Genomic DNA, 16,447 nt, shown 5'->3' with positions numbered 1-16,447 from the left:
CTGTGTGGTAGCCTTTTTTGCTGACAACACTTTCTGCTTGTACAACCGCCACAATTCTGCGGTATCTCGACCATCAATTTTATCCTTAGCTACACCCGCCTTAAGGAGAGCCTGAAACATATCCCGCCGGGACACCCGATCAGCCCCTCCAACATCCCCAGACCCTGTCCCTCGCCAGGGGGGTCTTGCTGGCTTTGACCCATCTGGGTCAGATCGTCTGGGCGTCTGCTCCTTCCAATCCCCCATATCCTGTAAATCACGCATTCGGGCTAACACTTCATGTATCGTATCCCCGGTCATAGCCACCGTAAGGGTAAGTATGACCGCCTTATATGCAGGTGGAGCAGTTTTCACTAACCTGTTTCGTATACTGGGTGTAAGACGCGTGTTCAAATAGTCATCATCTATTCCCAACATGGGCAGCGCTAACCGCATCGCTTCATATTTTAATCGCGTCATCCCATCTCTCAATGTAAACCAGGGTTTATCATCCACTGGAATATCGCTTTCCGATGGAAATTTATCTATCATACAGGCAGCCAAAATCGTAAACAAATTCTGAATCGGGGGATCAGCATGATCTCTAAAATAATCCTTAAACGACCGCTGTATTACTGGATCTCGTGAGATAGTAACAAATTTAGTGACATCCTCAGTGTCTAATTGAATTCCTGCCCCTCCTGTCTCGGCTACCCGAACTAACCAAGCAATATCCCCTTCTGTAGGTCGCTGCCGGAATTGTGTCAATATATTCTCTATTTCTGCCTGCGAGAAATCTTCCACAGAGACCTTCGTCTTTGTTTTAGGAGCTGACGGAACCAAAATTGGCCGCCCATTATCATCTACCTGAGGCACCCCTGCCCCGTCTCTTGCCTGCTGTATTTGTTGCTCGGTTTTCGCCTGCCGTTTTCTAATCGGATTAGCATTAACTTGGGCTTCTGACTCCTCATCCCAATCAGAAGAGGAGGAAGAATCCCAAATATCTCCATCCCACGTTTCAGGATCCCAATCCACTGATGCCTTCGCTATGCTTTTGTAAACCTTTTGTTTGTTTACCCTTCCCTTTCGTTTACGATATTTATTCTGCGCCACACGGACCGCAGCCTTTTCTGCCACTTGCTGATAGTGCTCCAACTTATCCTTCAGCAGTCGAACGTTACATTCTAACATTACACTGCGACCCTCTGCCACTATCAACCTCTGTTCCATATCCGCATGAGCAGCCTGCAATTTACCATTTTGCTCATGCAGAATCCGATAGGCACTCAACAGCACCCAATTTCGTCTCCCCAGGGAGACTGCATCACCTGCCCGGGCAGGGACTGTCTCGAGGACCCGTACCACTTCAACAGGGTCCCCATTCTTGAGTTTCACATTCCACTGTTCTGCCAATCCTGAAGTTCGCAACTCCTGCGCAATAATCCCATACGGTGAATCCGACCACCCCGGAATATCCACCGCCACCTTATTACTCTTATCTCGTTTTTTAAACATTTTGGATCCTCCAACCAGGGGTGATTGTGTCTCCCGCAAGCCTACTCCACTCGCTCCATGGACCCCAGTCACTCCCCGCGCACCAGTGACCCGTGCAATAGGGCTGCTTTCACTGGGAGCAGTAGAGTGATGTCTGGAATCTCACGACCTGGGCCTATTCTTACAGCGAGACACAATTCCAATACACTCCCTGTTCAGAGAAGAAATTATCCTGCCGACTACGCCAATTAATGTATTGCACTAACAGATGTGTCGTGAAAAGTGCAGGTATCACAAAGCGCTCACTGACCTCCAAATCAGGATAATAAATGCAATACTTTATTTATCTCTCATGCATAACATAGAATGAAACATCAATATATTACCAGATATTGTAGCATCACTCTCGTTGGAGGGACTCAACGGGAGGAACAACCTTTCTGGTGCATCACAGGCGAAAGCGCGTCCGCTTCAGCAGCCTGGAAAGTTTCCCTGTCCCCCCCTTGAATCCCTGCTTTTTATATTCTATTATAGATAGTTGTTTACCAAACAATACTGGCATATATCCAGGATTACTTTCGCAACCGCTTCCTGCCGCGTCCTTCTCACTTTTGGCAAAAATAACTCCTTCAGTACTTTTCCAGTCATGAAAAAACGAGAACACATTACTTAACCCTTTCACTCCTCAAGCTCGTCTCATTCGTATCACACCCTATATGCCACTCTGGCACTTAGGGGTTTAAAAGGCATATTATGGGGCAGAGTGGCATATAGGGAGGTATAAGGCATTTCAGGAGGCAGAGCGTTAAGGGGGCATTTAATAGAGCACTCTGCCTCCTGAAATGCCTTATACCTCCCTATATGCCACTCTGCCCCATAATATGCCTTTTAACCCCCTAAATGCCAGAGTGGCATATAGGGCTATAAGGCATTTCTGGAGGCAGAGTGCTCTATACAATGCCTTTTAACTCCCTTAATGCCACTCTGCCTCCTGGAATGCCTTATACCTCCCTATATGCCACATATTTTTCTCAATCATAGCTTTTATTTAAAAAAAAAATAGTTTACATGAATTAACATTTACTGGTAAAACTTTTTTTCCTTTAGGGTCGTCTTATATTCAGGCTTTTTCTTTTTTTTCCTAAGTTAATATTCAGATTTTGGGGGGTCGTCTTATAATCAGGGTCGTCTTATAATCGAGCAAATACGGTATATTTTTTTCTTTTTTACACAAATCGCTCAGCACACTCTTATACAACGTTTTCTGCATAGTCCTGTTTATGAACAGATTTCCACACAATGGTTTGTATTGGCCCCGAATATATTTATATAATGTTATCATATCCCCTCTGAGGTGACGTTTTTCTAAACTAAACAGATTTAAATTAGTTAACCTTTCTTCATAACTATAGTACTCCATTCCTTTTATTAATTTTGTAGCCCGCCTCTGCACCCTTTCTAGTGCTATGATATCCTTCTTTAGAATAGGTCCCCAAAATTGCACAGCATATTCAAGGTGAGGCCTTATCATTTATTTATACAAACGCAACATTATATCTTTATCCCGCGACTTGATGCCCCTTTTTATACACGACAATACCTAACTGGTCTTAGCAACCGCAGACTGACATTGCACATTGTTGCCTAGTTTGTTGTCTATAACAATTCCCAAATCCTTCTCATTTGTCGTTACCCTTAATTCACTACTGTTTAGGGTGTAGGTTGCTTGTGCATTCGCTACCCCGAAGTGCATAACTTTACATTTATCTACATTGAATTTCATCTGCCATTTGTGTGCCCAGTCCCCCAGTCTATCTAGATCTCTCTGCAGCACAGTGATATCCTGCTCGCCCTGTATAACTTTACCTAGTTTAGTGTCATCTGCAAACACAGAAACATGACTTTCAATGCCTCCTGCCAGGTCATTTATAAATATGTTGAACTATGTAACTATGTATCTATCAATTTTCAAAGGCATGCACGTGATTCGCTTTTAAAGCAATCTCGTGCACGGAATTGACGGAGATTGGCTGCCACACGATCGCTGGGGTTGCCCAGCAGTCAGTAGCAGCCATCCCTTCTCGATCCCAGCGTGCAGTGCGACGTGGGACCGTTTATCATCGATGATGTACCTGGTACGTCCACCTCCCCCGGGTTAGCCCCCCCATATTAAATTTTTTTAGAAAAGATCATGGCATTTGTTAGATCTTTGTTAGATCAGGTTTGATCAACTGTTTTTTTTGTTAGATCTACTCTAAAATAGGCAATATTAACAATCTTTTTCAGGGGGGCTAACCCGTAGCCAGCCCCCCCTCAACAAAAATTTCAACAAAATTTTACTGATTATGATAGCTCTACGTTAGATCAGGTTTGATCAGACAAAATTTTTGTTAGATCTAGTCTAATTACTGAGATATTGCATATTTAATGAGGGGGGCTGGCCCCCCCTCAACTGAAATTTGGATTTTTTTTTATGGATCTTGGTAGATATTCGTTAGATCAACTGTTTTTTTCGTTAGATCTATCATGCAGGAGGCGGTATTCACAATCCTATTTTGTGTGCGGGGGATGGGTATACATACGGTCTGGCCCCCCCTCAACTGAAATTTGGATTTTTTTGAATGGATCTTGGTAGATATTCGTTAGATCAGGTTAGATCAACTGTTTTTTTTTCGTTAGATCTACCACGCAGGAGGCGGTATTCACAATCCTATTTTGTGTGCGGGGGATGGGTACACATACGGTCTGGCCCCCCCTCAACTGAAATTTGGATTTTTTTTTTATGGATCTTGGTAGATATTCGTTAGATCAGGTTAGATCATTAGTTTTTTTCGTTAGATCTACCACGCAGGAGGCGGTATTCACAATCCTATTTTGTGTGCGGGGGATGGGTACACATACGGTCTGGCCCCCCTCAACTGAAATTTGGATTTTTTTTAATGGATTTTGGTAGATATTCGTTAGATCTACCACGCAGGAGGCGGTATTCACAATCCTATTTTGTGTGCCGGGGATGGGTACACATACGGTCTGGCCCCCCCTCAACTGAAATTTGGATTTTTTTTAATGGATCTTGGTAGATATTCGTTAGATCAGGTTAGATCAACAGTTTTTTTCGTTAGATCTACCACGCAGGAGGCGGTATTCACAATCCTATTTTGTGTGCGGGGGATGGGTACACATACGGTCTGACCCCCCCCTCAACTGAAATTTGGATTTTTTTTTAATGGATCTTGGTAGATATTCGTTAGATCAGGTTAGATCAACTGTTTTTTTCGTTAGATCTACCACGCAGGAGGCGGTATTCACAATCCTATTTTGTGTGCGGGGGATGGGTACACATACGGTCTGGCCCCCCTCAACTGAAATTTGGATTTTTTTTAATGGATCTTGGTAGATATTCGTTAGATCCGGTTAGATCAACTGTTTTTTTCATTAGATCTATCTACTCACAATCTTCTTTTGATTTTACATATCCATACCTGTTCATTTGCACATCAAGCCACAGGTGCATACCTCTCAACTGTCTCGATTAATGCAGTACAGTCACGATTTGGAGGCTCTGTCCCGCTGAGCTCTACCTCTGTTCCATGGAATTCGGGAGTCAGAATCCTGCGGGTCCTGATCGTGTTCTCTGGTGCCTGGGTCACCAGAAAACGAGTACTGGACATGCTCAGCATTGTACGCATGCGCAGTAACACTGCCAGCTTCAGTGACAGCACTATTGTTGTGCCAATATTCAAAAAGGGGACAAAAAGTGACCCGGGGAATTATAGGCCTGTTAGTTTAACTTCTGTTGTATGTAAACTGTTTGAGGGTTTCCTAAGAGATGCTATTTTGGAGTATCTCAATGAAAATAAATGTATGACTCCATATCAGCATGGGTTTACAAGGGATCGGTCCTGTCAAACTAACCTGATCAGCTTTTATGAGGAGGTGAGCTCAAGACTGGATCGGGGAGAATCGCTGGATGTCGTATATCTTGATTTTTCCAAAGCATTTGATACGGTGCCACATAAAAGGCTGGTACATAAAATGAGAATGCTTGGGCTGGGGGAGAATGTGTGTATGTGGGTAAGTAACTGGCTCAGTGATAGGAAACAGAGGGTGGTTATTAATGGTACATACTCTGAGTGGGTGACTGTTACTAGTGGGGTACCACAGGGGTCAGTTTTGGGTCCTATTCTTTTTAATATATTTATTAATGACCTTGTAGAGGGATTGTATAGTAAAGTATCAATCTTTGCAGACGGTACTAAGCTCTGTAGCGTGGTTAACACAATAGAGGACAGTGCACGATTACAAATGGATCTGCATAGGTTGGAGGCTTGGGCTGGGATGTGGCAGATGAGGTTCAACACGGATAAATGTAAGGTTATGCACATGGGGAAGAAAAATCCAGGCTGGGAATATGTATTAAATGGGAAAACACTGGGGACGACTGACATGGAAAAGGACTTAGGAGTCTTGGTTAACAGTAAATTTAACTGTAGCGACCAGTGTCGGGCAGCTGCTGCTAAGGCAAATAAAATCATGGGGTGCATCAAAAGGGGCATGGATGCCCATGACAAGGAAATAATTCTACCATTGTACAAGTCACTAGTCAGACCACACATGGAATACTGTGTACAGTACTGGGCACCAGTGTACAAGAAAGATATAGTGGAACTGGAGAGGGTTCAAAGACGGGCAACCAGAGTAATAAGGGGAATGGAAGGACTGCAGTACCCAGAAAGATTATCAGAATTAGGGTTATTTAGTTTGGAGAAAAGACGGCTTAGGGGGGACTTAATAACTATGTATAAATATATAAGGGGGCAGTACAGAGATCACTCCCAGGACCTATTTATACCCAGGACTGTATCTATAACAAGGGGACATCCTCTACGGCTGGAGGAAAGAAGGTTTCTACACCAGCACAGACGGGGGTTCTTTACAGTAAGAGCGGTGAGACTATGGAACTCTCTGCCAGAGGAAGTGGTAATGGTAAACTCAATAAAAGAGTTTAAAAGGAGCCTGGATGTGTTTCTTGAAAGCAATAATATCACAAGTTATGGATAGTAGATTAATAGGGACAGAACGTTGATCCAGGGATTTATTCTGATTGCCATATTTGGAGTCGGGAAGGAATTTTCCCCCTGGTATGGGGCAATTGGCATCTGCTTCATAAGGGTTTTTTGCCTTCCTCTGGATCAACACGGTAGGGACACAATATGTATATAGGTTGAACTTGATGGACTTTGGTCTTTTTTCAACCTTATGAACTATGTTACTATGTTACTATGTTACTAGCGCGCATGTGCAGTAACGCTGACACTCTGATCTTCACAGTTTAGGAAGAGTGATGGCAGCAATGCACATGCGCCAGCGTCCCAATTTGCCGAGATGTTGGGAGGTATGAGGTGATGTCATAAATAACAGACTCGACAGACACATTTAAAACACATTTTTCTTCGAATTTAGGCATTTTCTTGCAGTTTGCCTAACACAATGTATAGATAACTTTCAATATTTTTTTATTCTCTGCCTTCACAGTATAAGCAATGTTTAGGTGATACAGTTGCTTTAATATTGGTGAACTAACCTGGCTGAGGTCAGCATATGTCCAGCCTGACGATATTAGTTACATTTGAATAATGCTGTGTATGACATCTTCTTTGATTGGATAATAATTTCCCTCCAGTCATAACAGTTGTTAAAGAAACACATCCTGTGTGACCACTAACTAAATGTTAAGGTGGGTATTGGTTTACTGTATATGGGATATATATATATATATATATATATATATATATACTACTTTCAGTGTATAATTTCCATGTGTGTATTTGTGTATGAGTGTGGATTGTGAATACCGCCTCCTGCGTGGTAGATCTAACGAAAAAAACAGTTGATCTAACCTGATCTAACGAATATCTACCAAGATCCATTAAATATGCAATATCTCAGTCATTAGACTAGATCTAACAAAAATTTTGTCTGATCAAACCTGATCTAACGTAGAGCTATCATAATCAGTAAAATTTTGTTGAAATTTTTGTTGAGGGGGGGCTGGCTACGGGTTAGCCCCCCCCCTGAAAAAGATTGTTAATATTGACTATTTTAGAGTAGATCTAACGAAAAAAAACAGTTGATCAAACCTGATCTAACAAAGATCTAACAAATGCCATGATCTTTTGTAAAAAAATTTAATATGGGGGGGCTAACCCGGGGGAGGTGGTACGTCCCGGTCTGACGGTGACATGTGACTAGGAAGTACCAGGTACGTCCCGGTACGGAAGGGGTTAATGGCTGTGTACCGAGTTATTTTGAGAGGACAGCAAATTTACACTATTATACAGGCTGTACACTCACTACTTTACATTGTAGCAGAGTTTCATTTCTTCAGTGTTGTCACATGAAAAATATTTACAAAAATCTGAGGGGTGTACTCACTTTTGTGAGATACTGTGTATGTGTGTGTGTATATATATATATGTATATATATATATATATATATATATATATATATATATATATTTATTAATATTTATTTTTTTGTCCAGTTTTTGTGTGTTACTTTTAAAAAAAAGTGTGGTTATTTACCATATTTGCTCAATTATAAGACAACCCCCCAAAATATCAATATTAATTTAGGAAAAAAGAAAAAGCCTGAATATAGGACTATCCTATAGGAAAAATGAGTTAAACTAGTAAATATTTACATGTAAACTATTTTTCATATTTAATAAAAACTATGAAAAAATGATCCGGGTCCCCTGCAGCGATGCGGGGGATCTGGATCTTAGTCTTGTAGTCAGACCTTTATTTGAGGTCTGATTAGAAGACTACCTCGAATATAAGACAAGGACTATTTTTCAGGGCATTTGCTCTGAAAAATACCTTGTCTTATAATCAAGCAAATACGTTTTTTTTTGTTTTTTTTAAAGGTATGGGGGAGGCATTTTCAGTTTCGACCAAGCGCATCCTGAATTTTCGGTTTCGGGTCGGTCCAGAATTTTCATTTCGGTGCAGTTTTAAAGGACAATATAATTGTAGTTTTATAAATCCATCAAAAGGCACAACAAAAGGCCAAAATATGAACTGAGGTGTTTTGCTAAGTCCCAGTTTGTTTCTTCTACAGAATCTGGAGGACCATTTGTTGAACAGATTTACATTTTGCAAGGCTATGCAGAAGGCTGGAAGGAAGGCACATGGGAGGAGAAAGTGGATCCGAGGCCATGTATTGACGAGCTCATGTACTCTGTGGACAAAAATGGATACTACAGGTACCGTTACAGAGCATCCATAAAACGCATCTCAAGTAACCCTTATGGACATACCAGTACGTCCTGACCATCTTGCAGCGGCTAGGATGTGTCCTGGCTTTCTGCTTCCAGATCAGCTATAACAGCTGCCGGCGCAAGCACCGGATAACAGTTGACGTCACCCAGAAGGTCATTGGAGGACAGGATTTTTTTTTTTTTTTTTAATAATTTTTTTTTTAAAAAAAAACGCTTTTTTTTCTTTTTTGTATTTAACCATACTGCACTGATTAAAATAACAAATTATAAAAAAGATAACTGAAAAAAAATAAGAAAAAACCCTTACATCCCATTGCCCTAGCACAACATCTAAAAAGTATAACCCCCTGCCCCCGTTCACAACCCCCAAACCCATTAAGCCATAAGTATAAAAAATACTATCCGTAAATACAAAAAAGCAAAAAAATCTATTCAACACAGAAGTGTTGGTTAAAAAAACGCAGCAAATAATTTCTGTGGCCACCTTTGACAGTGGTTGGTGGCCAAATAGCTGGGTGAAGAGTGCCCAACTACCCCTGATACGATCGTCTGGGTTGTCTACTTTACGGAAATATAAATTTTGTGGGTGTTTTTGGTTTATTCGTTTAAAATTAGAGTTGCAATCCCATAATCCCATTATATATATATATTTTTTTTAATTTTATTTTTTGTATTTTTTTAAATGCACTGTAAGTGCAGTATGGTTAGAGGTCCTTTTAGGGACCTCTTGAACATGTTATTAATGCCAGTGATGTCACAATGACATCACTTAGCTCACTTTATTGTTTTTTGAATTATTTCTGTATTAGTGGGGGGTTTTTTTCTTTAAACACCTGACAATTTTTTTCGTTTTGTTTTTCAGCATGGGTGAAGCGTAAGAAACATGGTTTAAAATCACTTTCCTCCCTACAATCCCCCTGTACCGTTCACACTGTGATCTCTATGCAAGTCCCCACAGATCACAGTGTCTGTGCCTCATCGGAGGTATCGGATCTCCCAGCAGGGTCTGGACAGACCCTGGAGGGGATATCCTGTCCTCCGATGACCTTCCAGGTGACGTCAGCCGGGCATTTAAAAATGTAACAGTTTTCCGGAGCTCGTCAAACAGCCTGATCTCCTGTGTAGCGGCAGGGACACATGCAAGAAGGGCGGGACTTACCGGTAAATTCATAGGGGATTCTTGAAATGCGTTTTTTTCTGGACATACCGGTACGTCCATAGGGGAATGAAGGGGTTTAACAAGCATGGGATGGACATAAAGCTTTCCTGACCAAAAGGGATGTAAACCCCTTAAAAAAAAAAAAAATGGGCAGACTAGATGGGCTGAATGGTTTTTATCTGCCATCAAATTCTATTGTTTTCTATGTAATGGGAGTAACATCAGCGAATCATATGCTAGATAAACTCTGATTTTATTGGGATCCCATTGACTAGAATGGGGGTGCTACTGAGCATGTGCAGACGGTATGCTCCCTGGTTAATCTTTCTGCTTTCAATAGAGACAGATGAGGGATTATTACTGAGAAGACGTTGCAGAACACATATTGGGGTGGTGTTTGACAGTGACATATACCAGGAGTTAAAATCCATACCAAAAGTATGTCCATTGGGGGAGTGAAATGCAAAAATACTAGCATTGGAAATACAAATGAATATCGTAAACCCTGAATATCAGGAGCAAGGTTCCGAATCACTACATTTTATAATTTTTTTTATAGTAAATTAGATGACATGAAAATAATGGTATCTAAAGAAAACCCTTATTGTCGTGAAAAAGTTAATATATAAACTTGTGTGGGTACAGTAAATGAGAGAGAAGTAAATTACAGCTAAACACAAGCACAGCAGAAATGTTAAAACAGCCACTGTCATGAACGGGTTAATAGCATAAATACAACACAAAAACCTTTTAAGTTTCATTGGCAATAATCTATCATCATGTTTGTGTCACATGGCAATTCCTTTTAAAATTAGGAATGGGGCAGAATTTGATATTATTAACCCTTTGAGCACTGGGGGTCTGGCCCAATGTTCCTCTTGCATCCTTTTGTTTACTGATTCCTAGTAAAAGGTTTTGGTTAACCTAGAAAAACTATATTTTATATTGATTATAAGACGACCCCATAGGAAAAAAGTTTTACTAGTAAATGTTAATTCATGTAAACTATTTTTTTTAAAAAAGGAAATAAAAACCAAAAAAAAATTTTCTCTCAATCATAGCGATTGAGAGAAACTTTTTTTTTTGTTTTTATTTCCTTTTATTTTCCAACCTGCCCCCCAGAATTGCCACTCTGCCCCAGAAATGCCTTATACCCCTATATGCCTCTCTGGCATTTAGGGGGTTAAAAGGCATATTATGGGGCAGAGTGGCATATAGGGGTATAAGGCATTTCAGGAGGTAGAGTGGCGTATAGAGGGTTAAAAGGCATTTCTGGAGGCAGAGTGGCATAAAGGGGGTTAAGACGCATATCTAGGGGCAGAGTGGCATTAAGGGGTTAAAGGCATATCATAGAGCACTCTGCCTACAGAAATGCCTTATGTCCATCTGCCCCCCCCAGCTGCAGCGGAAGTTGCCTACGCGAATCGTTTATACGACCACCCGCTACCCTTACCACACACCAGGAAGTCACACGCACCGGTAAGTTTGGGGGGGGGGGTGTTAAATGGGGGGCATAAGACAGGAGGATCCGGTCTCATAGTCAGACCTAAAAAAAAACATTCCCTGAGTAGTTATATTGAATGTGTATTAACATGTTTTTTTTTTACTTATAAATGTAATGAAATTTGAACACAACATCTTCATTTATGATTTTTTTATAAATAAAAGGTAATCAAGGGGAATAACACATTTTTTTTAATTAATAAAGTCACAAATTTGAAATATGTCCTTTTATTTATTAAGCGCCAACAAATTATGCAGCACTGTACAAATTACCGTATTTGCTTGATTATAAGGCGAGAGCAAATGCTCTGAAAAATAACCATCGTCTTATATTCAAGGTCTTCTTCTAATCAGACCTCAAATAGAGGTCTGACTACAAGACAAATATCCAGATCCCCCGCAGGGCTGCAGGGGACTCGGATCCTCCTCTCTGGCAGCCGGTGGACATCTGTGCAATGTGCGCAGACAACCTCCACTGATGCCAGCACTTCCTCTGGGGCTTCTATGACGGAGCGCCAGATCACATGACCTTCCGGTGCTCATTCATAGAAGCCCGGCAGAAGTGTCGGCAGCAGCAGCGGAGGTTGTCTGTACGCATCGCGCAGACATCCACCGGCTGCCCCACTAGACACCAAGGAATCTGAAGCACGGGATAAGTCTAGGGAAGCACTGGTAAGTCGGGGAGGGTAAGAGTGGCATATGGTGGGGTATAAGGGCTTTCTGGGGGCAGAGTGGCATATAGGGGGTTAAAAGGAATATCAGGGAGGCAGAGTGGCATATAGGGGTGTAAAAGGAATATCAGGGAGGCAGAGTGGCATATAGGGGGTATAATGCATATCTGGGGGGCAGAGTGGCAAATAGGGGTAAAGAGGCATGTCTGGGAGGCAGAGTGGCATATAGGGGGGTATAAGGCATATCTGGTGGCAGTGACATACCAGGGAGGCAGAGTGGCATATAGATGGGTATAAGGCATTTCTGGCGGGCAGAGTTGCATATAAGGGGGTAAAAGGCATATCTGTGGGGCAGATGTGCGTAACTGTGGGCAGGTTGGCAAATATAAGGAAATAAAAAGGAAAAATGCATTTTTCTCATTCATAGTTTTTATTAAATATGAAAAAATAGTTTACATGTGAATTAATATTTACTAGTTAAACTTTTTTTCTTATAGGGTAGTCTTATATTCAGGCTTTTTCTTTTTTTCCTAAATTATTATTCACGTTTTGGGGAGTCATCTTATAATCGGGTTAATGGGGTAGTTAACACATACACAAATATACATTAACCCCTTAACGACAATCCACGTACATGTACGGGGTTGCCGTGCAACGCGATAATGACAATGCCCGTACATGTACGGGCTGCCGTTAAATAGCTGCATCGACCGCGATCGCATTTGCGCCGCGATCGGTGGCTTTGCAGCATCCATGGAAGCCTCACAAGTGGGAAGTATGCATTTTTCAAAATGGAAGTCTGAAAAATGCTGACAATTCTGCCCACGCATCCTTTTTGGAAGATCTTTGAAGCCGTTCAGTTCAATTTACCCCGTCAAACCATATATGTTTAAAAACTAGACACCCAGGGGTATTTCACATGCAGGGTATTCTAACAATTTCCAAGCACTAATTTTACCAACCTTTGTCAAAATTTGTGGTGCTATTTTTTTGTGTGTTTTTCACACGCATTGTACTTCAGGTATGAATTTACCGCTCCTGGTATATGTCACTGTGAAACAACATCTCAATATGTGTTCAGTAACATCTCCCGAGTACGATTTTCATTATCGATTAGTTGAATCGATTTTATCGAATATAAGATGAGGGTTTTTTCAGAGCAAATGCACCAGCTTGATATGACTTTCCGTCGCTCCATCATAGAAGCCCCAGCGGAAGTGGAGGGCAGTAGAAGGGGTTGTCATGGTGCAGACATTCATCCTCCTCTCTTGCAGCCTGTGGACGTCTGCACGATGAGCGCAGACAACCTCCGCTACTGCCCTCCACTTCTGCTGGAGCACCCGTGTGACATAAACTTCCAGTGCTTAGTCATAGCAGCTCCAGGGAAAAGCCAGCAGCAGAGGTTTGTCCATGTGCATCGCACAGACGTTCACCAGCTGCCCTCACTAGACACGGGGATCTGGAGCAAGGAGATATAAGGTATATAGGGGGATATAAGGCTTATCAGGGGGCACAGTGGCATATAGGGGGTATAAAGCATATCAAGGGGGCACAGTGGCATATAGGGGGTATAAGGCATATCAAGGAAGCACAGTGGCATATAGGGGGTATAAGGCATATCAAGGGAGCACAGTGGCATATGGGGGTATAAGACATACCAGGGGACACAGTGGCATATCTGGGGGCAGGGTGGCAAGCCTGGGGTCAGATGTGCATAACTGGGGGGCAGGTTGGCAAATAAAAAAATGTCTACGCAGGGATGGATTGGTAAGTCTGGGGGGGCAGAGTGGCATATCTGGGGGGTATGTGGCATATCTTGGGGTACATAGCATATCAGGTGCAGAGTGGCATATCTGGGAGGCACAAGGAGCGTAGCGCAGGAATACATAACAAAGTCCAGAACACCTAAGCAAGTGGGCAAATCCACAAGAGGGTCACGGGGTCACGGTCCATAGGTCGAGGCAGGCAGCAAACAATCAGTATCGTGGTCACGGTCCAGGGGTCGAGGCAGGCAGCAAAGATCAATAACAGGGTCACAAGCAAGGGTCAAAACCAGGAAGACTTCGAAGTAGATAGAAGGAACAGGTAACAAATAGGTACACAGCTCAACTAGTAATCCCTGTGTGAGGTGTCTGCATGGTTTATATAGGGGTAGGTATCAGGATCCCCTCCCCCTCTCCTATGGTCTCCTCCCCCCTTGGCACTTGATAGGAGGTGGTCCGAAGTCTGCCTCCCCTCCCTTCCCCCTAGTGTCTCCCCGACAGGCTGCCACACTCAAGGAGGCTAAGCCCCTCCTCGTCATCCCCTCCACGTGTGTGAGATGCAGCGCGTGCTGACCACAAGCCTGGATGCAGCCCGCCTTGCGGCTGTGCCGCAGAGAGACCGGTGGTTCGGGGGGGGGCGCTCCCGAGGCGAGGTAGATCTCCGTGCCTCACACTAGGATAAAGAGTGGCAAGCCTGGGGTCAGATGTGCATAACTAGGGGCAGGTTGGCAAATAAAATGAAATAAAAACAAGAAATGCATTTTTCTCAATCATAGTTTTTATTAAATAGTTAACATGTGCATTAATATTTACTATTAAAACTTTTTAAGGTTAACCCCTTCAGTCCCCTATGGATGTACCAGTACGTCCAAAAAACGCATCCCAAGAATCCCCTATGGACGTACTGGTACGCGGAGGAGAGTGAGAAACCATGTATCTCACCCTCCTCCCATGCTGCAAAACGAAAAGGAGAAAAAAAAGGGTTAGTCATTTAAAAAAAAATAATAATAAAAAAATCATTAAAATAATAATATAAATAATAATAAAAAAAAAATAAAGTGAGCTAAGTGATGTAATTGTGACATCACTGGCATTAATAACATGTTCAAGAGGTCCCTAAGAGGATTAAAAAAAAAAAAATCTAAAAAATTAAAAGTACAAAAAATAAAATACTAGGTTTAGTTTGATGGGTGGTTAGAGGGAATTGGGGATAGTGTAGGGTTTTAGAAATTGGGTAGTGTCATAATGGAGCACCGTGTCTTCAGCGCTGAGGAGGCTTAAGTCTGATGAAGATGTCACTCTGACTGCATCAGGTATTGACCCAATATCTGATATGTCTAGATCTGAATCGGATAATGCGTCAATATCTGACGAGTCAGAGGAAGATGATGATGGCTCTAAATATAATTGGGTTCTCCCAAATATGGTAAACCCAGTAATCCCTGCTTTTACTGGAACTCCTGCTAGCAGCTCAAACAAACATCTATGCTGCCCCGTGTCAGGCAGCTGACCAAGGAGGCAGAAGCCAAACCTGGCACCCCACTGGCCCCCATGAAATGAATTTTTTGGGCCCTGACCCTTATGATGGGCATTGTGAAAAAGCCCACTATTTGGTCATGTACAGATCCCATATTATCGACCACTGCTTTTCCCCAAATAATGCACCGGAACAGGTACTTTGAGCTCCTAAATTGTTTACATTTTAGTGACAATTCCCAATGCCCCCCTTAGAGAGCACATATATATGTTTTATTGAGGCCCATTATTCATTATTTTTCTATGAAATTCCCTGAAATTTATACCCCCCAATAAAAATGTTACTATAGATGAGTGCCTGGTCCTATTCAAGGGTAGACTGAACTTCAAACAGTATATCCCGTCCAAGCGCTCAAGGTACGGTGTAAAGTTATATAAACTTTGCGAGAGTGGGACGGGATATACTGTTTCCTTCAGAATCTATGAAGGGAAGGACCGTCACCTTGATCCCCCTGGCTGCCCACAATCTGTGGGTACTAGTGCGAAGATAGTGTGGGACCTGCTATCCCCCTATTTGAATAAGGGCTACCACCTCTGGGTGGGTAACTTTTATACCAGCCCAGATTTATTTAATTTTTTATTTTTGGAGCAGACTCCAGCATGTGGAACTACCAGTGCTCTGCGCAGTCAGGAGCTGTTGGCCCTCAGGTACACTGACAGGAAGGATGTGTATATCCTCTCCACTATAACACAAAGAGAAGGTGGTACCTGTCGGTGTACGTGGGGAAGGTGATACACAGGTGCTCAAGCTTCAGTGCATCACCAACTACAACAGGATCATGGGGGGTGTAGATCTTTCTGACCAGTGTCTGCAGCCGTACCTGGTGCTGCATAAGACCAAGACCTGGTACAGAAAGGTGGCCATTTACCTCACCCAGGTTGCCATGTACAACACAAATGTGTTGTACAAGAAATGTGCCACTGGGAAGATCTACACCTTCCTAGAGTTCCAGGTAAAAATCCTGAGGGATATCCTCTTTGAGGAGTCAATCCCTAACATGCAGGATGAGAATGTCCTGCGTCTTACCTGCAGGCATTTTCCTTGTACAATCCCCCCAC

At 42.4% G+C, this 16,447-nt stretch overlaps 1 protein-coding gene across 2 annotated transcripts in view; it reads left to right on the top strand.

Moving 5' to 3' along the window:
* POFUT2 (protein O-fucosyltransferase 2) overlaps positions 1 to 16,447 on the top strand; it is a 67,690-nt gene that overhangs the window by 20,683 nt on the left and 30,560 nt on the right. For both annotated transcript variants that reach the window (XM_053472274.1, XM_053472275.1), the window contains exon 3: positions 8,597 to 8,741. In XM_053472274.1, coding sequence (XP_053328249.1) covers positions 8,597 to 8,741 — 145 coding nt within the window. The remainder of the gene's footprint in view (positions 1 to 8,596; positions 8,742 to 16,447) is intronic.

The sequence above is a fragment of the Spea bombifrons genome, chromosome 7, assembly GCF_027358695.1.
Source record: "Spea bombifrons isolate aSpeBom1 chromosome 7, aSpeBom1.2.pri, whole genome shotgun sequence".
NCBI lineage: Eukaryota > Metazoa > Chordata > Amphibia > Anura > Pelobatidae > Spea > Spea bombifrons.
The sequence above is the reverse complement of the archived record's forward strand: the minus strand, read 5'-3'. Positions and strand labels throughout refer to the sequence as shown.